The sequence below is a fragment of the Lepidothrix coronata genome, unplaced genomic scaffold (assembly GCF_001604755.1).
Source record: "Lepidothrix coronata isolate B3197 unplaced genomic scaffold, Lepidothrix_coronata-1.0 Scaffold53, whole genome shotgun sequence".
Taxonomy (NCBI): domain Eukaryota; kingdom Metazoa; phylum Chordata; class Aves; order Passeriformes; family Pipridae; genus Lepidothrix; species Lepidothrix coronata.
This window is the reverse complement of record NW_016690233.1, coordinates 2,267,323-2,292,070: the sequence shown is the minus strand read 5'-3', so window position 1 is coordinate 2,292,070 and position 24,748 is coordinate 2,267,323. Positions and strand designations below refer to the sequence as shown.

At 38.3% G+C, this 24,748-nt stretch overlaps 1 protein-coding gene across 1 annotated transcript; it reads right to left on the bottom strand.

The window, feature by feature from the left end:
* Nucleotides 1-539: 539 nt before the first annotated feature.
* LOC108497876 (stromelysin-1-like) lies at nucleotides 540-6,973 on the bottom strand. Its single transcript, XM_017815962.1, has 10 exons — nucleotides 6,831-6,973; nucleotides 6,447-6,691; nucleotides 5,846-5,994; nucleotides 5,619-5,750; nucleotides 4,612-4,773; nucleotides 3,990-4,209; nucleotides 2,709-2,842; nucleotides 1,956-2,115; nucleotides 1,017-1,120; nucleotides 540-820 (listed from the first exon to the last, which is right to left on the bottom strand). Exons 1-10 carry the CDS (start codon nucleotides 6,933-6,935, stop codon nucleotides 711-713), a joined length of 1,521 nt encoding a protein of 506 aa, XP_017671451.1. The 5' UTR covers nucleotides 6,936-6,973; the 3' UTR covers nucleotides 540-710.
* Between the last annotated feature and the right edge of the window lie 17,775 nt (nucleotides 6,974-24,748).

The following is a 24,748-nucleotide window of genomic DNA, read 5'->3' as shown; positions in this document are numbered from 1 at the left end:
TCCCCAAACTGGACACCTACCCTTTCTCTCTCTTGGCTCATGTTCTGCTATATGAATGACTCTGCTCACCAAATCCACCCGCAGCAGCACTGGGGCGCTGGTCCTTTCAGCTCACTGCCTAGCTGCTCCCATCTACTAGCAGGCACCTGTCTCCATCCCTGCCCTGACCATTCTGTTCCTTTGCCATGGGGTCATGGCAGGTGAGTCCCAGGCTCCAGTCTCTCCCTTCACACGCTGTTGTGTAGGATCTCCTTTTATGCCTCCCCCACATTGTTCCTGAGTGTCTTTGTTTCCCTGCTCTGTCACCTAACTAATTTCTTATTGTCTGCCAGAACTGCCCTCCTACTTCTTCTTCATTTTAACTTTCCCTCCACAGACACTGAGCGCTACTAAAAATAATCATGATGCTGTTCAGGCTTGCATATGGTTATAGCAGATGCCTTGTCTCCAGTGGACTGAACCAGAACACAAAGAACACTGTTATACTTGAGCAAAATACTTTATTACTCAAAAACAACTTGATTAATAAATAGCTGGAGAACAAAATAAATTAAAACTGTACATTAGGTTTTACATTTTACGGTTTTAAATTAGATTTGTCAAAGGCCATCATTTAAGACTCAGATGCACAGCAACAGCTGAATAACACTGTTTAGAACCAAGGAACATGTAAAACCATTTCTGGTACAAATACATCCCTGCACCACCACTTAATATTTCTGGCAATTAAACCAGCTGTTGCTCTTCATTGTACGGATGAGTTTCTTTTTCTTGATGTCAACCTGATACTGGTTTGATCCATGGAAAAAGTAGAAATATCCTAGAATTGGAAGGACAGAATATTGGAAAATTAATATTTCATTTTTGTATACCTACTGTTATACACTTAATATTTTCTTGAGTGAATAAAAAATCAAAAGAAACATTTAATATATATGTTTGAAAGATACATATTTTTGGTTTTGGTTGGTGGTCTTTTGGGTTACTTCTTTTTAGTTACATTTTAATTTATTTACCATTTTTCTGAAAGGCAGCATCAATTGTGTGGCCAATCCCTCGGAAATCAGCTGCTATTTTTCTTGGATATCCCCTTTCCATTGATTGAGTATTTTCATTGAAACTAAATAAAGAAATTGCATAAAAACAGAAAATAAGCATGGCATGTTCAATGTTAAAATCAGATGGAATTTTTACAAAATATGCCCACTCTCAGCTGAAAATCCAGTAACTGCAAGCATCTGTGATCTCATAGAACAGTCTATGTGAATCCTTTCTATGTGAATATTTACATCTTTAGGGGCCTATGTAAGGCTGTTTTCAGAATATCAGACTAAAGGGTTTACTTTCATTCCCAGAGACTGACAGTAAGGCTGGATGGGACTTATACTGAGCAATAAGCTTAAATAATTATTCAAACTTAATTTAATTTAACAGCACACAATCTATAGAGTGACCCCATAAGAGAAATGCAAACTTATGGTGTAATAATACTCTTTTAAAATAATATTGCAGATTAATTATTAAAGCTAAGATTACTACTTAGTTGAACAAAGAAATTTCTTAAGAAGTAAATATTTTAATGTCCTTCCACAGCCTTCTTAATTGATTTGTCATTTATAGATTTCTGCCCTTTAATAGCTACTGAATGAATACATGATATGATGACAAAGTCTACTCACATTGTCTTTTTATACTAAGTTCATAGTGCTACCTAACGAATAAACAAAGCTCATTCGCTTGTTAATAACAGGCTGCTAAGAGTAAATGAAAGTTGTCTTCACCTCAGGTGCTACAGACTTTGTTCTATGAAAAGACCTGAGTGAAAAAAACGGAGTAATTGCCTCTGAGTTTCAGCTTTTACAGTCTGAGAAGGCTGACAACAAGAGGATACTAATGTAACTTGATTTTAAAAGCTATTTTGGTTATCTACTGTATGGAAGAGGAAAGATCCTTACCTCCAGTACTTGTTTCCTACAAAGAATTTGGTTTTCTTGGTATTTTGATCATGAACAGCTGCATCAACTTTCCTGACGCTGCTGGGGAAGCCCAGGTTCTGAATGGGCTTGGGGAAGCCTGACTCTATACTGTAGCCACTGACAGCCCAGTACTGATCATCTACAGGAAAACAGAAAAAGTTATAGGGATTCATTGAGGAGCCTGATCTACTTTTCATCAAAGTCCCAGAGCTTTCTGTGTAGTAAATGCCACCAAACAGCACAAATATTCTACTGAAAAGCTTATCCTCTAGGGCACACATAAGTTTGAATACCTCACAGCTGTTTATAGACATTAGTTTATAGACATTTTATAGACATTAGTTTATAGACATTTTATAGACATTAAGTTGTACACTCAATAGTTAAAGGTCACCAAAGGTGTGTTTAGCACCTTTCAAAATGTATTTAAATAACTTAATGTAGCATTAAATTTTGTCTCAGCTATGATCTTCTCTCTCACTGACCAAAGAAGAGTAATATCATATTGTATAGGAATGTTGTGAAGCAGAATTAGTTAATGGCAGTAACAGCATTTTCAAAATCAAAATGGATTTTAGTATTAAGAATAGCCCCTATTAGCACTAGTATTAGTATTAGAATTAATATGAATATTAGTGTAATATTGCTTCCATTATTATTAAAAAGCATTAGCAGTATTACTATAACTTCATTCATTCATAAAAAGGACTGATGGAAATATAAGAGAAATACCTTTAAAAAAAAGAACTCGATCAGTCTTGTCAACCTCATAAGCAGCATCAAAGCCACCTATCAGCGATGGCCAGAAAGAGGAGATGGTGTCGTGCTCAATTTCTGAGAAATACGGACTTTTGCGCCAGACATAGCTGATAGACATGAAAACAGCAGTGTTTCATTATCTGCACTTCAATAGTAGATCAGGAGCCCAGACACACACTTTAAAGCCTACTGTCTGGGTTCTGGAGCCAGTGCTCCCTATGAGGCAGAGATATCACCCCTTTTGTGATCGCAGTGCTTCACTTTGCCCTGCTCCCACACAGATATTTGCCCTTTACTATGCATTGCTCTGGGGTCACAGAATAGTGGAGGTCAGAAGCGACCTCTCAAGGTCATCTTATCCAACCTGTTGACTCAAGGAGGTTCACCTAGAGCTGGTGGCCCTGTATACCTCTCCACTGGCATCCTGATGGCTTGTCCAGGACAACCTGTGGTATCTGTGGTAGGGTGACAATTGCAGCTTTCTCTTTACCATGACTCATGCAGGTAGGCACAGTTGCATTCTTCATCTCAGTTTCATTAAAAATGTTAATTAAATATTCTTGAGGAACATGTTAAAACCTAGTTTAAGGAAGAACTGCTCCTTCCTCACCTTCCTTGAAAATTATTAAGATTTTAAGCTACAATTCTTCATCATATGTTTTAAAAGGGAAATTACACCTGCATCATCGAAGGGAGCTTGTTCAATCAAAACACAACTACCAACACAAGAAGCAGGTGAAATCCTGGGCCTCACATTCCATTCTCCCTCGCCAGGGTGGATGTGTCCAGCCAACAACCTGCTACAGTGCTAGTGTTAGAGTATGTCCCAAAAGTGGACACCTGTAACAGCAGGGATTCCCTATAGACATCACTGAGCAGTGATCTAGTGCAGACTCCTAGGTCAGAGTGACACCGAAAGTGACATTTTCCACAGCTCCCTGGCCCACAACCTGGATGGTGTGATGAGGACAGTGCTGCATGTGAAGCAGCTACAGGATGAGGAGTTACACTGCAATTATTCAGCCTTGCACAATTCTAACAGACGTGGGTGATAATGTATGATGGCTTACTCACCCATCAGAAAACCATGTTACTCACCCAGCCCAGGTGGGCTAGTAAAATTTAGCAAATTTGCCTTAACACTTCCATAAGAAAATATCTTCCTTTTAACCAATGGAAGATAAATGCCTTGAACTTTATGCTTTGCCTTTGTGAATCTCACACAAAGGTGTTGCTAGAAATAAAAGCACTTACCTGCCTTTGAAGAACAGGGTTTCCCCACGAAGAGTGGTGATAGCATCAAAAGTCAGATGAGGGTCACAGTCCTCAGGTCTTGGTGGGGGTTTGGAGGGTGTTGTACGTGTTGGTTCTGGCCAGGGTGACATTTCAGTTGTTGCTTCTGCAGGTGTCAGTTCAGTCGGTTCTTGGGGGGGAAAAGCTTTTGTTGGAAGTACAGGAGATTCCCTGGGGGGTCCTTTGTAAAACAGATAAGTGTAGAATTGGAAAGTGGATCATAGTAGTTCATATGGCAGAGCTTCAGGATGTACCACATGAAGCCAAATGCATGGGCTACTTGGCATATGACCATCATTTTGTGGAAGATAAAGAGAGTTTAATACTGTAGACACGGGCTGTTCCTCTGGTATCACTGGAGAAAGACTTGGATCTTTTAACTAAATGGCATGAATACAGCCTATTTTACAGGTACAGACTGTTAGCCACAAAAAACCCCAAGAGGTTTACCCAAAAATAGTAACAGGAAATTAAACCAGAGTATCCTTCTTCCAGTAGAAATTTCAGTACATTTTAGCTGTTGGGTAAAATTCATTATAAATTATTATTCATCATTCACTAAAAAAGGATTCTTCTTGCTTACCATAGAGGGCTTGAATGCCATCAATATCATCCTGATGAAGCTGGTAGTCCCTTGTATCCTTGGCCATATATATAGGATACATCAAAGCACCGAAGACATTGGAGTGACCAAGACCTAGTGAATGGCCCAACTCATGAGCAGCAACGAGAAATAAGTTGTATCCTAAAAAAAATTCAGCACGAAGAATAAACATTTACTATTTTTTTTTTTTGCATGAAAGTGGAATAGAGGTGCCATCCTCTCATGCATAATACATTGTTTCTGGTCTTAAAAAAACAGCAAAATCTGTGTCCCAATTAAGAGGCTCTCTGGCATCCTGGAGAAGAAATGACTTTTGAATTATGAAAACTTATTTCTCACTGGGAAACCAATCTGGAAATAGTTTTTGCCCCTGTTGCAGAAATTTTCTTGCCAACAAAGAAACAAATTTTCTTTAATGTTAATAATGACTAAAATCCAGGTAAGAATATTTTAGTCATCTAGACAGATTTCTGAGATTAATAAATGACATGGAATTTAACTGGTAACTACTTCACAAAGACCAGTAAAATGTAACATAATCTCTGGACATTGCTGGAAACCAGAACACTTCACTGTTTCATTTAATAACTTTTACCAATAAACTCAAGATTTTTTTTCCTTTCCAGAAGTTAAAGTTATACATCACTTTAAATCAGGGGAAAAAAAAATGAACAAGAGGTTGTATTACAACTTTTAAGGTTATTACCTGAGGGTGAAAATTCCCTGTCTTACAATGTCATGATTACCCAATATTGCTATTCCATGCTAATATAATTTCCTTTACTAGAGCTGTAATTGCTGTCTGCATTAACTTCAGGAGACTGTCATGACTGCAGCCCAGATCAAAATATGCAGCATTATTTTACTAAATTATACTGACATTTTACATGTCAGTAAACACTGAAACTACTGCCATGACTTTACAGCATCTTCAAGACAACTCTGTCTATTAAAGAACAGGCAACACAATATTTAAGGTTACCTACCACTATAGGTAGTAAATTTGGTCCAGTTTTCATCTTCATCAAAATGGGCATCTCCTCCTATCCCACTGCCAGGGGGATAAGCATGAGCCAGAGTTCCTCCTGGACCATCAAATGAATAGAAGTCACCATGAACTAAAAATAAGAGGGGAAAAAAAGTTATACTTTTCATCATCTTGGTAAGAAAAAGTGACAAATACCATCTTTCCCAGGCAACAGAATCCCCTTACATCCAGCAGCGAAGGAGATCATTATATCTGCTTGACCACTGTAGACCCTGGTGAATCTCAAAGGGGTGACACTGCTCCAGAGCTGGAAGGCTTTTGCAATTGCTTCCTCTACATCAGCTTGCAGCATGTCTGGAGTGTAGTTCAAAATCCTGTGAAATAAGGACAAAGGAATTAAAAGCAACTAGATCACATGTACTGGGACACATGGTATTAAGGTCAAATATTTTAATCAATAATTATTATTATCTATGTGTCTTGAGTTGTTTATTTTCAAAATATTTGCCTACATAACAGATGAAGCTTTCACAGTTTTCTTTCATGTCTTTCAGAAACCCTAACATATACATGCTCAGTTGCATCCCTATCCACCGAGTATATTATTTTGTACACTGTTAACTAAGTAATGTAAACTATTTTGGCATTTTTGTCACTATTTGGAAGCCTGAATAGTCCCCACATTCATGGCCCTTTCATCCTAAATGGAGCTTTTATATGGAGATATACAGGAATAAATAGTAAAGAACCTGTTGACATGGCTTCTACCTAGCATTCACAAAGCTTCCCAGTAGTGTAGAGACAAACATGCTTTAATGAATGTTACCTATATGTCACATCTTCTTTCTTCCACTTAGGGCTGTATGGGAAGGTGCTGTATGAACGGATGTCAGGTATTCCACATCTAGGCTGCTTCATCATGTCCAGTGTCTTATGGTTCAGCTCCCCAGTCACCTCTAGCCCAAAGAATGACTGCATCTCTCGGATTTTGTCAGCCATGTGATTGAGGTTCTTTGCTTTAAAAAGAGAACCTTTCTCTTCTTTAAAATCATAGAAGCTTTCCAGATATTTCTGATAGGGAAGAAAAAAGCAGTTTAGAACATAAAACTTTCTTTTCCAATGCATATAATAACATATTCTATATCACTAATACATAAGTATGTTCATTTTCTCAATAAATTATTTCTTAAGTTCTGCCTGTAGTCTTTACCTTAGCAAATTGCATATCTTCTTCTTTCTTTTCTGGAACCACTGGAAAAGCAGAAGAACATACAACATATAGCAACTCAAGGAAAAGAAGGATCTTTGTCTTCATTTTGCTCTCCCTGTCCTACTAGCCCTTGCTAGAAGACCTCAATCTCTTCTCCTTCTGCCTAAGACTCCCCAGTGTTTCACTATTTATATCAGTGCTGTGCTTGCTAAAGTCAATAATGGCATGACTCAGCTTATAACATCCTCTGATTTCCCACAGAAACACAGAAAACAAATTTGGTTTTAGAAGCAAGCTAACACATGACAGTTTACCTTGCCCAAAATCCCCTGATTTCGCAATCATATTATTGGACAGTATGTTGGTGGTTTTTTTTTTTTTTCATTCCTAAACTGGACTGGGTAAAACCCACTTCATTTTCCAGAGGTGCTAAAGGAACCTGGTTCTTTGTGAGGGACAACAATCTGTAATTCCTTGTAGTACATGAGATGGGACCTCCAGAAGCTGTCCTTCAGTTTTCTCAGTGTGGCATCCATGCAGGACCTCAGCACTCCAGGGAAGAACCCCTTCCTTTAGCCCACCTTGTCCCTGATAATTTCAGTGACATAGCTGATTATACAAATCACTCATTTCTCTTTTTTTGAACCTGACATCCCAGCTTTATTAGAGAACCATCATCTGTGCTGCTACCTGGCCCATGTAATCATGGATTTATGGCCTTATCCCCTTGTTCCCCCACACCACAATGTAAAGGTCTCAGTAGAGCAGCACATATCAGGTAACCTGGTCTGCATGGTCTACCCACCAAGGGTGGTTTCACAGCTAAAGAAGAAATGGCAGAAATTGCCCTGGAGAACTACAGGCACCTTTGGGATACAAGGGTCTTCAGAGGAACTTTTTAATAAATATCTCCAACCTCAGATGGAAAATGACGAAGATTTGAGCCATAGATTCCAAGTTACCCAATTTCCCAGAAGGCCTGCTTTCAGTTCCTATGTCCTTTTCTGACCGTGGTGCATTGCACTTTACGCAGGATTGCAGAACCACTGTCACTCGGTTCTCTCTTGCCTGTCATTCTGAGACATCCATCCTTCAAAGGAGAATTCTCCCATGTTGACTTAATGGCCGCATGCAAGTTTAAAAGGAGAAACGAGCTAAAAATAATCCACTTCTTTCTGAACATGAGAAAAAGAAGAAAAAGAAACCACTTCATAGTGAGAGCAAACATATTAGAGACTTCATAAAAACAAGCCTAGCACCACAGCAGCTGAGCTCTGCAGTCTGCAAGGTGGCCTGGGGAAAGGCATGGCCTCCTTCCAAAGGAAACTGAAGTTGGACAGCCTGTCTGGGGTAAGGTCACGCTACATGTGTGACCCAGGTCAGAGCCCAGGTCCCTGAACCCCTGAGTGAAATGGCACAGATGTTTATGTCTAAGGCTGCAGAGGGATGAGAACACCTCGCTGCTGCTGTAAAGGGGTCTTCCCATCCTGACCAGCACTCTTGATGTTTTCCTGTGCCCTTCTGGTATCAAGTGTGTCCTCAGTGAACTGATTCAGAGGGCTGAAGCTGTAGGAAACAGCCCAGAAAAATAACCCCAACCCCATCACCGATAGTTTTCTACTGAATTTAGCAATTGCACTGGCTCCCCAAAGGGGGAGAAGAACCACTATGAATGAAGGGTGGTATATCATAGATGGAAATAGGGATGCAGGAAGGCAGCCAGGCGTGCTGGGATGCTAGGACCTGTCCTTTCAGCAGCAGCAAGGTTTATCTCTGCTGGTCATGGAAGAGCATCCCAAACTGCATTTGTAGAGCATGAGGTCTGCATTTCCATAAAGAAATCCAAACAAAAAGCAGGACCATTTTAAATATTGTCTTTGTATCTCCACACCTGGCATCAGCAACTTCCATATGGCCCTTATCCTCTGCTTTTAGCTAAATGTTTTGTAAACTCGCTGTTTGCTGTGTCTAGGGGTGAAGCAGTCATAGGGGGACATGCAGCATAACCAGTCAATAAATATTTTAGTCCTTTTGAATGTTTAGGAAGCCATTCTTTCTCACAGACTTTTGCATGGCTGCCAATAGGCATGTTACAGCTCCTTCATAGCTGTTGAGTTCTGCTTCCAGAGCCTGTTGCCTGCACGCTCAAGCTGACATTTATGGAATGGCTGGTGAGGGCTGGAGCCGGGGGAAGAGCTATATCTTGCCTTGTGTGTTTGGCAGCAGGAGTGAGTAAAATTCACAGCTGAGCAGTCTGCATGGCTCTGAGATGTATTAGCAAGTGTGATCTTTGTATGGGAATCCAAGAAGTGACTTGCCTTCTTATCTGACTTCAAAGACAGTGGATTGTAGTGTTCAAACTAATATGAGTATGCATTCCTGGGTGTAGGCATTGCAGGATGCTAAGAGAACTGTGTTATGGCTTTGGTCAGAGGTTTAAGGTGCTTGAATATTACCTTGCCAGAGGACAGGGTGAAGATTTATTGGCAAAGACACAGCTTTAATTTAAATGGGGTGAGCTGAGCTGAGCTGAACTGAAGAAATGACCTCACATGGCACTCTTGCCTTACCTATAGGTCGACTGGCTCATGAATTCTGCTTTAGTGTTAGAAACACTTAATTCTGGACAAGGCTGAGCAGGTCATATGCCTGTTTCATACCTTGGCCCCATAGATAACAAGATGCTGATATTCCCATTTGCCCTTAAGTCACTGGTGTCCTCCAGCTGGGTTGGAGACCATGCAGACATGCAGATGACAGTGGTGACCCTTGTCAGCTTATGCAGCAGCAAAGCAGCCAGAATGAGTCCAGGAATACTGCTCATTTCTTCCCTTAGCTCATCAGAGACTCAGACTCATACATCCCATATTGCCAGCAGTTAATCGTGAGCTCAGAGACAAGAGTGGGTGCTTTCCCAGGAAGACCCCTGCAGTAGAACAGAGCATTTCACTGAAAGCCTGCCAACATCTAGGCTGATACTCCTCCACCACAGCACTGTTTTCCCTCTGACAGGGTAAACTGTATTATCCTGTGGTGTCTAGCCCAAGTGCCAGGATTTTTAGCAGATTTGTTAAAATTCTACCTGGGAATTTTTCCATTTCTCATTTTCATATGATTAAGATTCCATTCAGAAATGTCATTCCAGTTCTGTTTGGCACTTTTTACTTATGGAAAGAAGTGGAAGGATACTTAACATAGTCATGTAAACAATTGTCATTAACTGTTTAAACAATGGCAAATTAGGTCAAAGGAAGCTTGAACTAAATAAGCACACACACGCACACACTATGATTTCACCTCCTAAATTTTTAGAAGGATCTGTAGATGTCTTCTTTTGCACCTTCTCTTCAACCATACTGTTTCTAAACTCTCCCTCTTCAACCTACCTGTGCCAAAGAAGCAGGACATGGTATAAAGGACTTGGACATATCCAGATATGGAAGAAGCTGCTGGTTTTTCTCACTTGAATTGAATTGGGAGATACAATTCATACAAAGAGATTCTGGGACTTGAGGAACAATAACTGAACAGAAAAAGACACAAGCCCTTTACATCATTGTATGAGATAGTCTTTGCTAAATAACAGCCAGGTCATAGGAAATAAGTGGTTGAGGGGAATAGGCAAGGAGAAAATTTGTGACATGGAAAAAAGCAGGTCTGCTATTAAAAGTCTCAGGGAAACCAGAGAATATTTACTGAAAATGAAACACTTTCAGTCTAAATGAAACACTTTCAATCTCTCTCTGCAAGACAGTATTTTGAGAGTATTGAAATAGAGCCTCAAATAGGTATTGATTTGGATTCCCTGATTTTGCCTGTCTATCCATATATTTCAATTTATCAATGGGATCTCTTCATCCTAGTTTTATAATATGGAGCTGCTAATAGTAATAATGTTAGTTACTTTTCTGCTTCATCTGAGCATTTTGTCCAGGTTCTATTGCAAACTGAGAGATGGCATGTAGATATAGGCTCAAAGGCTGATTTTAATTAAACAGAAATTCAGATTCTTTTTTGATGTCTGTATCCTCCTCTTGAGTATTATCAGCAATAACAAAGCTGAAATCACTTCCGCACTTGTATTTAGTGTATAAACAAGTTCCATAAGTTGCATGTCATTTCCTTTCAGCAATGTGTGACTTGGTAGCTTAAAAGGCGTGGTCACAAAATGATTTCAGTCCATTAGTGTTATATCGTCCATTAGTGAACAAGAGTTAAGACAGAATCCAATGCCCAAGAATTCTGAGGTTTGCAGAATTAAACTGGAATACAAAAGTTTGCAATTATGGTACCCTTATTTCATAAGTGGCAATATATGGGAGCCATACTCTGAATTTAGACATGGCCTGAGCAGTGGGTGAGGCAGGAAGCACTGTGGTTATGAGACTCAATTCATTCACTATTTCCTCTTTACCACTTGAAAATTTAGGTAATCAGTTACTGTCAATCTTGGTCTTTAGTTCATGTTGTATATTTTAATGTTGGAATTTCATACAGTATCTGTTTTCCTTCTTGTGTGCTTCTTAAGTAGAAAGTCTTCTGGGTACATATGACTTGTGATAGATTCAACATACTTATTTATTCCAGCACATAGATTAGAACAAGCCGTTTAAATAGCGATTAATGAACTTGACCAGTGCTTGGTGCAGTCTTAAGCTTCGTGTGGCAGGGGTCCATTTTTTGAAGGAGACTTGTATATTAATAAACTTTGAATTCACTGACATCTTCATATTTCTTTGACTCTTTTTTGATCTGGATATGATCAACATTTTATATAGTGGTCTACACTGATCTTTAAATAGATGCCAGTAGACTATGAGTACCAAATATGAGTTTTACCTTTGTGGCTTACCATCTTTAGCTGGAGATCAACATCATTTGTGCAATCCATTATTTCTTTATTTTGACAAATGCTTGTTAGAGACTGTGTAGTATTCCAGCTATCCCCCTCTACCCCCCTCTAAAAACTCATATGTGTGATCACCATATACATTGTAGACATTTGGGAAATATTAGTATGGATATAACAGCCACACAGTTTTTTATCTTGTCCTCACTGTAGATGCCTTATGCACTGGCTCTGACCTCTGAGTCAGGTTTTGCCAAAGAGAGATGGAGGTGGTAAGGGAACATACAGAACAGTGGAAGACACCATGATTTGGTTCAAAATTCCTGGTGCCTCCACCACTGACAAACCCACATATTTTTCAAATGGCCCATACTGTGCTTTCAGAGGGTACAAAAATCGCAAGGAGGTGGTACCTCCTGTGGAGCTGCTCACCTGCTCAGGCATGCCAATAACCACCTTAGAGCCCTGCTCCAAGCAGCCCTGCACTCCCGGAGGTTTCGCCTGGCAGAAGAATGTCTTTGAAAAATGTGATGAAGAGGGAAATCTTTAGATGCTACCAGAGCAGACAGCCTTGTAATTCATCAGCCTTGTAATAAAATTGTCAATTAGAGGTTTTTAGAGATGTTCTGACACACAAAGTCACAGACCAGAGGGCAATTCCAGACATAAGAAGCCAAAAGAATTGAATATTGGTTGTATGTCTAAAAGATGGAAAACATTTACTTAGTTTAAATTCTTGTAAAAGAGAAAAAAAGGCTAGTTAAGTTTCAAATCACTCCTGTAACAATGCTGACTAGTGAGGGTGCTGTCATTTTGCATTTGTGGCAATGCTAAGCTAAAAGTAAATATTCAGCTTTTCACATCTCTTTTAAGCCTGAATACCAAAGAATACTCTTATTTTGAATATCAGTTCAAATAATCAAACACAGCAGTTAACACACTACCAAACACCATACCTTGGAACACTATACCAAAATGTTTCTTGTCTAAAAAAAAACGATGATTTTTAATAAATACTGCAACTATTAGATTTGAAATCTATTAAATTGATATTAAAAATTACTTTGAGCATATGATTTTTGTAGTTAACAGAGAACCACTTATGATCTCAGGAATGCAGACTCAGGCCAAAGCACAAATGTTAAATTACTAATTAATATGTCACTTTCTAACAGTGTCTTCCTCCAGCTGACCACTGCCTGCCTGCAGAGGGATTACTGCGCTCTCAGAACATCTAGCTGAGGTATTAAAATGAATTCATGTTACCTCATCCAAAATAAGTTGAACAGTTAAACCTTTGTATCTTTAATTGTTTGATCAAAGTGATCTGAGTGAGGTGTGTCAGGGAGGGATGGTCTCTGCTGCAGAGCAGAGAGAGGGGCTGGTGGGCATCAATTTCTCCAGCTGTCACTGCTGGGGATAGCACAAGAGCCAAGCTTGCATGGGCAGTCATGAACTTGGACAGGGATTAGGTTTCAGATGTTAAATTAAATTACTTTTTCATGCTCGCAGTGTTCTCAAGGAATTGGACTCACAAGAATTAAGTGGGAATGATTATCCAGTGGCCTCCAGCTAACTAAAAAAACACAGTGTAGGCTTATCAGGATGATGCGTCACTAGAGTTTTGTAAGCCATGATCAAAGTCTTTTCTCTCCAAAATTCCTTAATTATCTTAATGCCTCACATGCTGAAGATCCACTAAACTGTTCCCAGATCTAAGAGAAGCCGATCAGGTGTATGTGAACAGGAGGAAGTTCTGTGGGTTGTCACAGAGGACATTTGAGGAATGAAGCAATAGGCAGCTGTGTAATTCACAATGACTGATCTTTCCTAGATCATGCATTTACAACACACATAGTGCTTGTCAGTGCATCTCCTCTGTCCTTACTGCAAACACCTCATCATAAAACCATCATGATTTCCAGATTGTACATGAGCTTCTTGAGTGGAAGACACTTCATCCAGTGTCCCGAGTACTTTCTCAGTAGCTATGGAAGGACAAACTAAGGAAAACTTACACAATGCCTTTCAAAGATGAGTCAGAAACCAAATTACATGGTTGTGCTGAACACCAAAATCCTCAGAATCAACACACACACACAGTTATAGAACATTATGATCTCCCTCCCAGTCACTACTCTACCTGCTGTCGACAGGTCAAAACTTGTCTTTCTCTTTTTTCCAGAGATATCTTTGGAATTATTTATTTTCCCAGAGAAATTTTGGTTAGCCTTACCTGTCTCTCACTAACAGTTTCTCAGCCCCCAAAATAGCAACTGTCTTTGCCTATGGAGATTGCATGATATATCCATAACTAAACACTAAATAAATAATCTCATATTGCATTTGATCCTGAAGTCACCTGCTTCTCTTTCACAATCCCCCCCCCAAAAGCTTTCTGGCATGAACATTTTGCTATCTAATAAGAGTTTCTTTTATCTATGCTATTTAGCAAATGGATACCTACAACATTAAAAAAATAGTAATCAGATTCAGATTAATTAGAATTACAAATATCAGAAAGCCATGGGGAATAGGCTCTAGTTTTTTCAAAATATTTTGGACAATTTTTTTCACATTTTTGTGTTTCTTGAAGTGGTTACTGATCTTCTGACTTGCATTGCAAAATATAGGGTTAGAATTGCCCCAGGTAACACAGAATTATCCTTTCAGACACTGGAATTCTTGAAGGAGCTACACTGTGGTTAATTTGTCTTTGTAACATCCAAATTTTGTTTTTTTCAGAAGTGAGATGATGTGTAAAATGGATTATTAGTTCATTCCTCTAACATCTATGTCATATAGTCTCTCCTCATTCTACCTGAGAACTCAAATAATATCTGTGAAGCAATTAAAAAGTCAACAAAATAGAGAGAGGTATCATCATTCTAATCACAGTAGATGTAAAAAGAATAAAGGGAATAATTTCTTTGTTGTTCAGATGTTATTATTGTTAGTTGAAGACATGCAATGAAAAGAGAGAAGGAACATTTAAAATTTTGATTTCTCTCTATTTTTCAGCTGAAAAACCTCATTCTTTTGACATGTCAAAATTCTGCAAGAACCAGGTTGGTCTTCCTTTATGTTCTGGAAAAATGTAAAAGTGAGGAACAGTTCAACCCAGTGCATATTGCAATACATCTGAAACCAGCTTCTAATACAACATCTAACAATTGTTTCCAGGGTTTATTTCTTCTGAAGAGAAGTATTCTGTATTGCTTGTTCCCAAGTCTTGCAAAGAAAGGACTTCTGTTTCCTTTGATGGGATAACACTGAGAAAAGTGTCATTGACATGAAAGATTGCTCATTTTATGTAAAGTGAGCAACAATCTGGTCTGAATTTTTGTTGGTGTCACAGAGATTTCACAAATGGGAGAGTGAAAAAAATTCTCCTGTTGCAAAAATGGCTCAAACATGGTTCAATTTTAATAAAAATTATAATTGGGCAGAAAATGAAACAAATTGTTGCCCACTTAAATAATTCCAGACAATATGAATTAGTCCCTGAATTTGTGTTAAAAATAATCATACAAGACCCTTAAATTATTAATAGAGAATTTTTCATTATTTCACAAACATAATATTCTTGGCAACTCCTTGTTTTTTTTTCCTGCAACAACAAAGTTTCTTTCCCTTTTCCTTAAAAATATATACTAGTCAAATACACTTAAAATTTCCCACATTATATTTTAGCTCTTCCAAATTTCTACACCCACTGTTACTTCACATATTTAGAAACTAGTCAAAAGCTGCCCAAAGCTGACAAATAAAGGGAAAGAGCTTATTTACAATAAATTTTAAACCACATTAAATGTGGAAGGTGTTGAGTGGCAAGAGCACTGAAAACATTTGAGGCCACTTTTTCTCCTGAACTTGGCAAATTTTAATTTCTGGTTTTACACTTCTTCTTTTTTTTTTTTTTTTTAAATACTCTTAGAATTAAGGCATGAAATCCAATCAAGTATATATTGCTTGTAAAGCATATTTTAAATTTAGCTGGAAAAATATTTTTTTTCTTAAAACACAATATATGAAGGAGTGCTAATGTTCAGCTAAGTGCTCAGAAACAGAGATACATAGTCGCTAAACTTCCACTAGTACCACAGATGATACACACACCCATCCATCCATCCATGCTGTTTACCTATGAACATACCTCATATACAGAGCAACACAGTGAACGTAGGCATAGGCATGTAGATGGGTAATTATGGTGAAAGAATAAAGTTAGAGCTCTGATGCTTCTGTCTAACAGGCTGCCTTTCCCACTCTTGGATCAGGAGAAGATCCTTACCACCAAAGTATTATATCACAGATGAATAACCACTCATACACACAAAATACTGAAACACAGTTCTAACAAAAAGAAAATGAAAGCAACAATCTGACAAAAACTACTGTGTAACTTCCAAACTGCAATAACCATGTCCATCAGAGCAAGGGGAGACCAACACTCAAAGCTGGACTTGTGATTTCTTCTATGACAACTAATGAGAAAACCTAAGCACAATCTGTGTGCCCAAAAACAGATGGAGAGCAAGGAGAGATGGACAACCATAGCAGCTGCTTGTATACCTTGGCTCGTCCTCTCTACCCTAAACCTTTTGTAAAAAAATTAATAAGATTTCTGGATGCACAGTTGACCTTGGAGAGGAGAAAATTTACAGGTAAAGAGATTAGAAGGAGTTTATTCCTCCATCGAACTAGCAGAGCCTGAAGGAGGAAGGACATGAAGGAAGGTCTTTGTACATGCAGATAAACTGCTTTAGAGGACTGGAGTACATTGCTACAGTCATGTCCTTCATTACTACTAAGACCCCAGCATATTAAGGATGAGCTTCATTTATACTTTCATCTGTGTAAAGGCAGGGATACAGTTTGGTGGTAGTGTAGCTTCCATTACTCTCCAGACGTATCTGGAGAACATAATTCACTCGAACTGCCAGAAATAACTCCTTTGGGATGGCCTGAACCAATCCTTAGAGTTTCCTCTGTTTGTCCACTAACCATAAAAAGGGTTTTATAACAGTGAGGTAAATCCTTCCACAAGAGACATTCCACATTTTGGTGCAGCCGTACAAATAATTTTGTATTTTTCCTTTTAGTAAAATAGATAGTGCCAAAACCAACTAGTTGTCATGATAACCACTGAATCATTAGCACAGGGAATGGCAAACATGGACAAGAATGTGTTCTGCTCACAAGCAATTTATAGGAGACTCAATCTGATCAATTATAGATAATAGTGTTATTGGTATAAGAATAATAATGAAAAAAAAAGGCAAAAGCATCCTGTTCATTATTAAACAAAGAATAATGTGGAAAGTACAGTAGGATTTTCATTGTCCTATGACAATAAAAGAACCATATCTACATAATTTTTCTGGAGACCTTTCTAGGAAAAAATCTCCAGTGCTGTCATTGATACCACACTTCATTTGGGGAATTAAGCAGAATGCACCAATATATCTCAGTCCCTTCCAGCAGACATTTCAGGAAAGGAATGTTTAACCTAAATTGTATTGCTGGAAAGTAATTTTTTCTCAGTAATCCATACCAGTTTTCTTGAAGGTAATTCTCTTGCAAGAACATTAAAATGGTGCATGACTCAAGCGTTTCCAATTTACTTAGTAGAGTGATTCAATTAGCAGTATCTGCTTGAGGCTCTGTTTGGAGCAAAGTCTATGAGGAAGAATTTGCATTTCTCTGAAGCAGTCACGTACCCACTTCCACACCTGGAAGAACTGTTCTGGTGGGGACTGAACAAGTGCCCAGGAGACATAGGTCTGTGGGAATGAGGAAACAGGGGAATATTCTGAAAATCACGTGTGCTCTAACAAAGGCCAGGGCACTGATCCTTCCCAAGAGGTAGCTGAGGCCAATAGTTGTTCCAGGAATTTGCTTGAGAGAATATATTCAGTGTGTATCGCCTTGATTCTGAGGAACATCTACATCAGTAAATAGTGCCGTTGGTATTAGTGCAGGTGAGGCAGTACCTTGTGTGTCATGTAGGCAAACATTCTGCACCCACAGGGAGCAGCAGGTGGATGACAGCAGCCTCTGGGGACACCTACCCAAGTTAATAAAGGCAGTCACCCACTGGTCCTGGAAAGTATGGTGTGACTTGTGGCCTCCTACAGCTGAGCTTTCATGCCCTCCCTGCTCTACAACAGCATGTTTCACTGGTGCTTTCAGTGGGGGTGCCTGGGTGTGCCCACAGGCTCTGCCTGCAGGGTGACGACTGGCACTGGGGATGGGCTGAGCACCAAAACCCACGGTTAGTCACTCACCACCCTGTCCTTGCCAGCTGAGCAACCTTGGTGTAGTCTCTTCTGATGGCCACAGGCAATATTTTCCCCACAAGCCATGGCAGCTGCCAAAGACGGGAAGAAAATTAAGTTAGAAAAAGGTTCCTTCCCTACTTTTTCCAGTGCACTGCCAGCCCCCATCCCAGGAACAGAGCCTGCCTTCCAAGCGGCTGCCACCCCATACAGGGTCTCATTGCACTTGGCAGAGACACCACTGCCCTCTTCTCCTAGGCCCAGAACAGAGGAGATGGACTGACAAGCTCAGATGTAGTTTTCTGAAATCTCACTTTAGAATACTTAAATGGTGGGTTTTGGCACATTACTATTTACCAGACATCTCTGCAGAAGAAATACCAATTCTATAGCCAACTGATGTAACATTTACCTATCTGTAAATCTGAATTTATCAATTGCACAATATTGATGGGTCTGGACTGTTTCTTCTCTTTGTAGTAGCAAAAGTTATGTGAGAAAACACAGAAAACTGAAAGAGATGTAATCCAGTAATTCCTCTCCAGAGATCTACCTTTCCTCTTTAACTTTCCTGTTATCAAAAAGAGCAAGAGTTTGGCTTATTTCTGTCTTCTCCCACATGTCTACCCTATTTTTCCAAGACCATTATTGACCACAGAGGCTTCCTGAATCTTTCTGCATCATTCATTTTTTATGTCCTCAAGCATAGTTTTAAAGCACTGGTACAATGGAGATTCACTTATTCAAAACAATTGCTTAGAAGCAAATATATTGCTTTTCCTCCTTTTTGCTACTTTTTGTTATGTATTTTACACATTCTCATGAATCCTTTTTATTTTACTTCTCTTTCGCATAATACTCTTGAATTTTAACTTGAATTTTTTTAACTCAACTCATTTTTAATTTTTGACTGTAAACAAAGACACCAAACATTTAAATGCTGAAGACTTCTAAATGTATTACACAGTATCAGAACAAGATTCCAAGGACAGAGTTAGCAATAACATGACAGAACAACAAGTGTGAGTGGAACATAATTATCTGCACGTTTGGGCAGATATAAGAAACCAGAAAGGGATGATCAGTTTGCCTTAAGCATTATGATGTGATGGAATAAAAGCAAGCAATCCAGTTCAAAAGAAAAGCAATTTATCTGGATCATAACTGTATGCAGTTGAGTATCTGATTGCTGTTCCTATGTAGATTCTGAACATATTCTTCGGAATTCTTTTAGAGAAATAAAGGCTATGAAAGTGATCTTCAGGAATGAAATTGAAAATTGAATTCCCTTGATGTTGGATCTCTCCTTTTGAATGATTAGCATACAGAGAATGTCATTCATTTCACTCTAAAACACACATTTAAAATACGTTAATAGAGTTTTGTAAGAAGATTCTGCTTCTTTGCTTTAACTGTAACATAAGACTAAAGGTGATTAGCATGGGTCTGAACATTTTTGTTTAATCAGAATGACTCCCTAGCTTCCTAGGAAAAACAGCTGCAGGGTCCAGATGAACCTTGGTATTATAGTCAACGTGGTGTTTACCAGCAACCATTGCCCCCATTATGAAGTATTTCTGATTTGGCTTTTTCTTTGCTAAGTACCAAGAGTATTAAGGAAGAGCTGACTACAAAATGTGTAATTGCACTAAGTAACAGCATTTTGACTTTCATTGGGCAAAATCAATGAATCAATCAGAAGTCAGCTGGAGTGAAACATTCAGGTACTAGAACGAGAGATCCGAATTTTCTGAGTCCAAAGGCTAAAAGAAACTGGATGCCCAAAAAATAAAATCTTCAAAAATTACTTCAGCATATCAATAACTATTTGACTTAAAAAAAAAAAAGTAGCTGAGGTGTTATATGTAAGGATCAGAAACCTGGCTAAATCTAAGATAAGTCTTCCATAAATGTAGATTCTTAATAGATTTCATTAGGTTAGGAGCATAGGCATTCAGTTTCCTTATTACAGTCAATGAAGAAAACCAGATGCTTTCATACAGAAACTGAGATGTTAGTAGTTTGAATCACTTTCTGCCTATCTTTCTTCATTGAGTGTATGGGAAGCAGAGGATAATGCTACATCTGGCTTCATCAAGAGGCCTGAGGTTAATTGGAATGAAGGCTCTAACTGAGAGGTTAGGAAATGCAGAGATAAAGTAAAAGCTCTCAAACCAAATTAGGCCTTGAAACAAAAATTAAGTAGCAAGAAAAACGTCAATCTTGTAGAGAGATTAAGAAAAGAGAGCAAGAAGAAACAAAGATGAAATGTGTAAAGTGGGATAGAAATTTAGGATATTCTAGATATGGCTTGAAAGCAAAATTTTTCATTCCACTTTTCAGTAGGAATACTGACACTGAATGTAAGACAAATATCAGGCAGTTAAAAGGAGGTAGGCAGCAGGAGTAGAAAGCCACATTTTTATACTGAAGTATAATTCAGAGAAAAATAAATGAAATTAAACTCAAAAAAAAGTCAATAAGCAAATGCTGGAATAAATTTGTTGAAAAGGGGTGAGAGATAATTACTAAAATTTAAGAAATATAACACCCATATAGGATGTGGTGAAACAGCAATCGAGGTGAAAGAAACCCTGTTAATCCAATCATAGTATGCAAAGCATTAAATGCATTTGAAGGTGATGACAACTAAACATGGAAGCTAACAAAATATAAGTATGGCATGAACTTAACAAAATAGTGTGATCAATGAGCTTCATATCCTCCTTTAACTAATGCAAATATTTTGATATACAATGTAAATGTGTTAGATCACATTTTCTTGGCTTCAGTAAAGCATTTGAAGCAATACCAAAGGAAAATAAGTTAAAATGGAGAACGTGATGATAAGAAGTAGAACTACAGGGAGAACAAGGATCTAACTACAGAGATCACTACATGGTATGCTAAGAGAACTGAAGATCTTGAGAGACTGACAATGTCATGGGATCTTTTTTCTTTAGTAATATAACTTTAGACTTGGTTCCAAAAAACTAACTCAGAGGCATAGTCAATACTCAAGAAGATGATGCAGAATGACCCTGGGAACTCATATACAAGAGAAAGACTGAAACTGCAAAATATGAAATTGAAGACTGTCAGGAGGCTGATATGATTCCTTAATCATAATCCTTCTAATACCCTCAAAGACTCTGCCAAAGAGGTGTTTTCATCACCTGCCAGTACTGAGATTTCCCAAAGCATCAGATACAACACACTTATTGAAGCTGTAGAGATCTTCCAGATGTTGCGCCAGGTGCAAGACACTTTTACAGTATGTCCATCTGCCTTTTCATTCTTGTGAGGATGGAGCTTGTACCATACAAGTCCCCTCCACTTAGACAACATATTTTGTGTCCAGAGAGCTGAATGTTTCATACTCGAGACAAGAAAAAAGCAACTAACAAAAAACGCTTATGAAAGATACTGTAGTAAATTATACCAATCCTTCCTAGCTGGTATTCTGAGTTTATTGCTCACAGTCTCTTCAGAATCCTTTGTACAGTATCTGTTTCCTTATGCTGTGGCAAACCACAGAACTCAGTACCCTGACAGGTATCCTGTCAGATGGTGCTTGCTGTGTGTGCTTGTTAAAATATTACATAGCCTCTGATGTGAATCTCATTCACACAACATCCCTTATCTCCTAGGACCGTGGGGTTTTGTTGTTGTTGGGGTTTTTTGTTTGTTTTTGTTTTGTTTTTGTTTATTTGTTTTTAAATTATAATTTTAAAAATTAAATTAAAAATTAATATTAAAAATGAACATAGTTATATATTGATTAGAAAACTTCTGGGATATACATAAGAAAATTGGTATCTTCTTTGTCTTTCATTCTGCTTATTGTGTTCAGCTAATTTTATTGTATTTCTACCTATGTTAGGAGCAACTGAGTCACCTTTAGATGCATAAAGTAAAAATTCATCCTAAACTTAGGATCCCAAAAGTAATAGTCTAAAATGTATGATATTTCAGGGGCTATTTCAAACAGCTTTTGTCTAACTTCAGTTTCTTCTCTCCAATCAGTCAAGATTCTTATTCATTTATGCATATGTCTCTAAAAAATTTAAACCAATTGAACTTGGCCTTCCCCTCCCTTTTTATTCCATTTTCTCATTATTTCAGCTTCTAACAAACAAAAAAAAAGAAAAATAAACAAAAACATTTACTCCGGTAAAATGGTGTTAAGAAGTTGGTCTCCATGCAGAGAGGGTCTGTGAAGTGGACCCCAACAACACCCCAACACAGCATCAAGAAGCCCCTCGGCCTCCCAAAGGCTGCCATGTGCTTACCGGGAACGTATGCCCAGCTCAGACATGAGGAAGATCCCTCTTCTTAATTCCATATTCAGTAGGTCACGAGGGCTTCAGCCTTTTACCTCTGCTATGGCTTGGTCCTCAATCTGCTCAAAAGGACATACAAGAAAAAGTGAGCCACTGTTGAACAATGGAGATGATTAAGCAATTTGTACAACTTTAGGGATACCCCAGGATGACGCAGAAAGAGAACAAGACTGAAAAATAACGAGAGTCCTTCAGGTAATGTAAATCAGGTTTAGCTTATGAATACGAATGAAGTATGTTGTCTTTATTTAGACCGTTGATACCTTCAATAATCGCCAAAGACTTTTACTTTCCTTATATGTTTGGCCAACAAGTTAATATTTTTATTTTGCGTTGTTTTGTGGTTTTGTCTCTGTGATAAAAATGAAAATTGTTTCATTTACGTAACTCCTGGTGCCAGTATCACCAGCAATATGACATGAGGAAATGGAATGAAGCTGCATCAGGGGAAATTAAGATTGGACATTAAGACAAGGTTCTTCACTGAGAGAGCTGTAAGTCAGTGGTATAGGCTGCCCAAGGAACTGGTCATGGCACCAAGCCTGCCAGAGTTCTGGAAACTAATTGTGAAGCCACTGGGGTTTTGCCTCAGATCAATAAATAATTACTAAAACCAAACTAATTCTTTTAACAAAATAATTTATATCTTTTCAAAAGAGGAATTTATCTTTCCTCTCACAGTCAATCAGTTCTACTTGAAAGATACATCAACCCTCCCTTCAGCTCAAATTGAAATTTGTGTGCATGATGTCTGTTATTTGACAAGTGAAACTTGATTCAGTGAATGAAAAGAAATTACATTAATTCAGAAGTGATTCAATGGATAGAAAAAGTATTCATTATTAAAAAAGAAATAATTGCTACAGTGTGCTGTTTCTGCTGTTTTTATCTCACAACTAAGTATGAAAAAGGAGTTTTACAATTTATCCTGTAGTTCCATTGCACAAAAAGTTTTCCTTCTTTCTGACTAGCTTATTTTCTTTGTTTTTTTTTTCTGTAATACCATGGAAACATTTCACCCGGTCTACTGAAAAAAATCTTTATGCAAGCACATGTTTTCTGAATTTGTACTTTCTCTTAAGAGCCCTGTAGGTTCTCCTGTACCTTCCTTCACTGACTAATTCTATTTTGCAATCTTTCATTATAAGAAATGTGCCCCTTATGTTCCATCATCTGCCATCACGTGTTATAACCTGTTCACTGTCAGGTGTTTTGGGGACAAGACTGTAACTGCGAAGTATTTGATGAAGTCTCAGGACATTTGCATTGCATTTCCTTACCTGCAGGTGTTTTCTGCTGGATAATACTTGAGCCTTTGAAACTGAATGACATGAAAAATTTTAAGGCACTTGGAGCTGGGCAAGGGGGGAGAAATGAGTTGTTTAGTGAGATGCCTAATTCATGTCATTTATGTGACAGCAGAGCCCAGGGGATCCAATCAGGATGGGGGTCCTGCTTGCTTCAATGACATTGAAAGGCAGATACTGCTACAGAAATCACATATAAATACATTATCAGGCTAGGGACTAAAGCTGCTCTTTCAACACTAATCAAAACTATATTAATCTTCATGCAAGTCCTAGCAAGCATTATTTCCTGTTACGTGATACACCATAGACTCGTGTGTTTGTTCTTTTGCTGGGTGCAGAAAGGCCCTTCAGGTCTTCAATATTTACTCCATGCCATCTGAAGCAAGAATGCCTGACACAACAAATGAGAAAGGGTTTGTGGCAGCTGAAAGCTGAAATAAAACTAAATTCGTGCAATCTGTTCGATGGAAACATCTAATGATTCAAAGTGAGGAAGCAGACTAGTCAACTTGATCATGCTAGACAAGTACTACACCCACACAATAAATCTGGGATGTTCCCAAGAACAAAACTCAACAATTGCTTATTATGGTCTCCAATATCAGAAATAACTGAAAATACTGCTGAGCAGTATGGAACAGCAGTATGGATCTTTCTCAGATCTCCGCAGAAAAATTATTTGAATTTGAATGTATTTTAACTGTTTAAGTAACAATTAAACATAGTCTCAGATACTCCAGAAATGTAACATTTTTTTAATTCTTTCTGTTAAAAGCTGTGGAAGTGACCGCAATGACTCTGCTTGTGAAGGCACATCTCTGGCATCATCATTCTACCACCAACTGGCATGTTTGCTCTTTGCTCTCTTATCATTGTAATGGGAAGGAATGAAGACAACACAACAACCCAAAGCTGCTTCTTAATTAATCCCACACATGGGGCTACACAGCTTTCCTTGGCATTGCTTGTGTTGAGTAGCCACAGAAATGTTTTTCAGGAACATACGTTATTTAAAACTGAACAGAAAGTCCCAGTAAATCTTCTCTTTTGAGAGACTTGAGAATGCAGGATCTGGTAAACCAGCTCATGGAAAATGTTTACTGTTTATGTAAAAATAACTCATCCTTCATCCTCT

Excerpts from the sequence above, each read along its gene's own strand:
- LOC108497876 (XM_017815962.1), bottom strand. The coding sequence starts at position 6,935 with ATGAAGACAAAGATCCTTCTTTTCCTTGAGTTGCTATATGTTGTATGT. Across the intron at positions 6,692-6,830 it reads AAGATATGCAATTTGCTAAG|AAATATCTGGAAAGCTTCTA; the intron begins GTAAAGACTACA and ends CTTCCCTATCAG. Across the intron at positions 821-1,016 it reads TGCTGCCTTTCAGAAAAATG|GATATTTCTACTTTTTCCAT; the intron begins GTAAATAAATTA and ends TTCCAATTCTAG.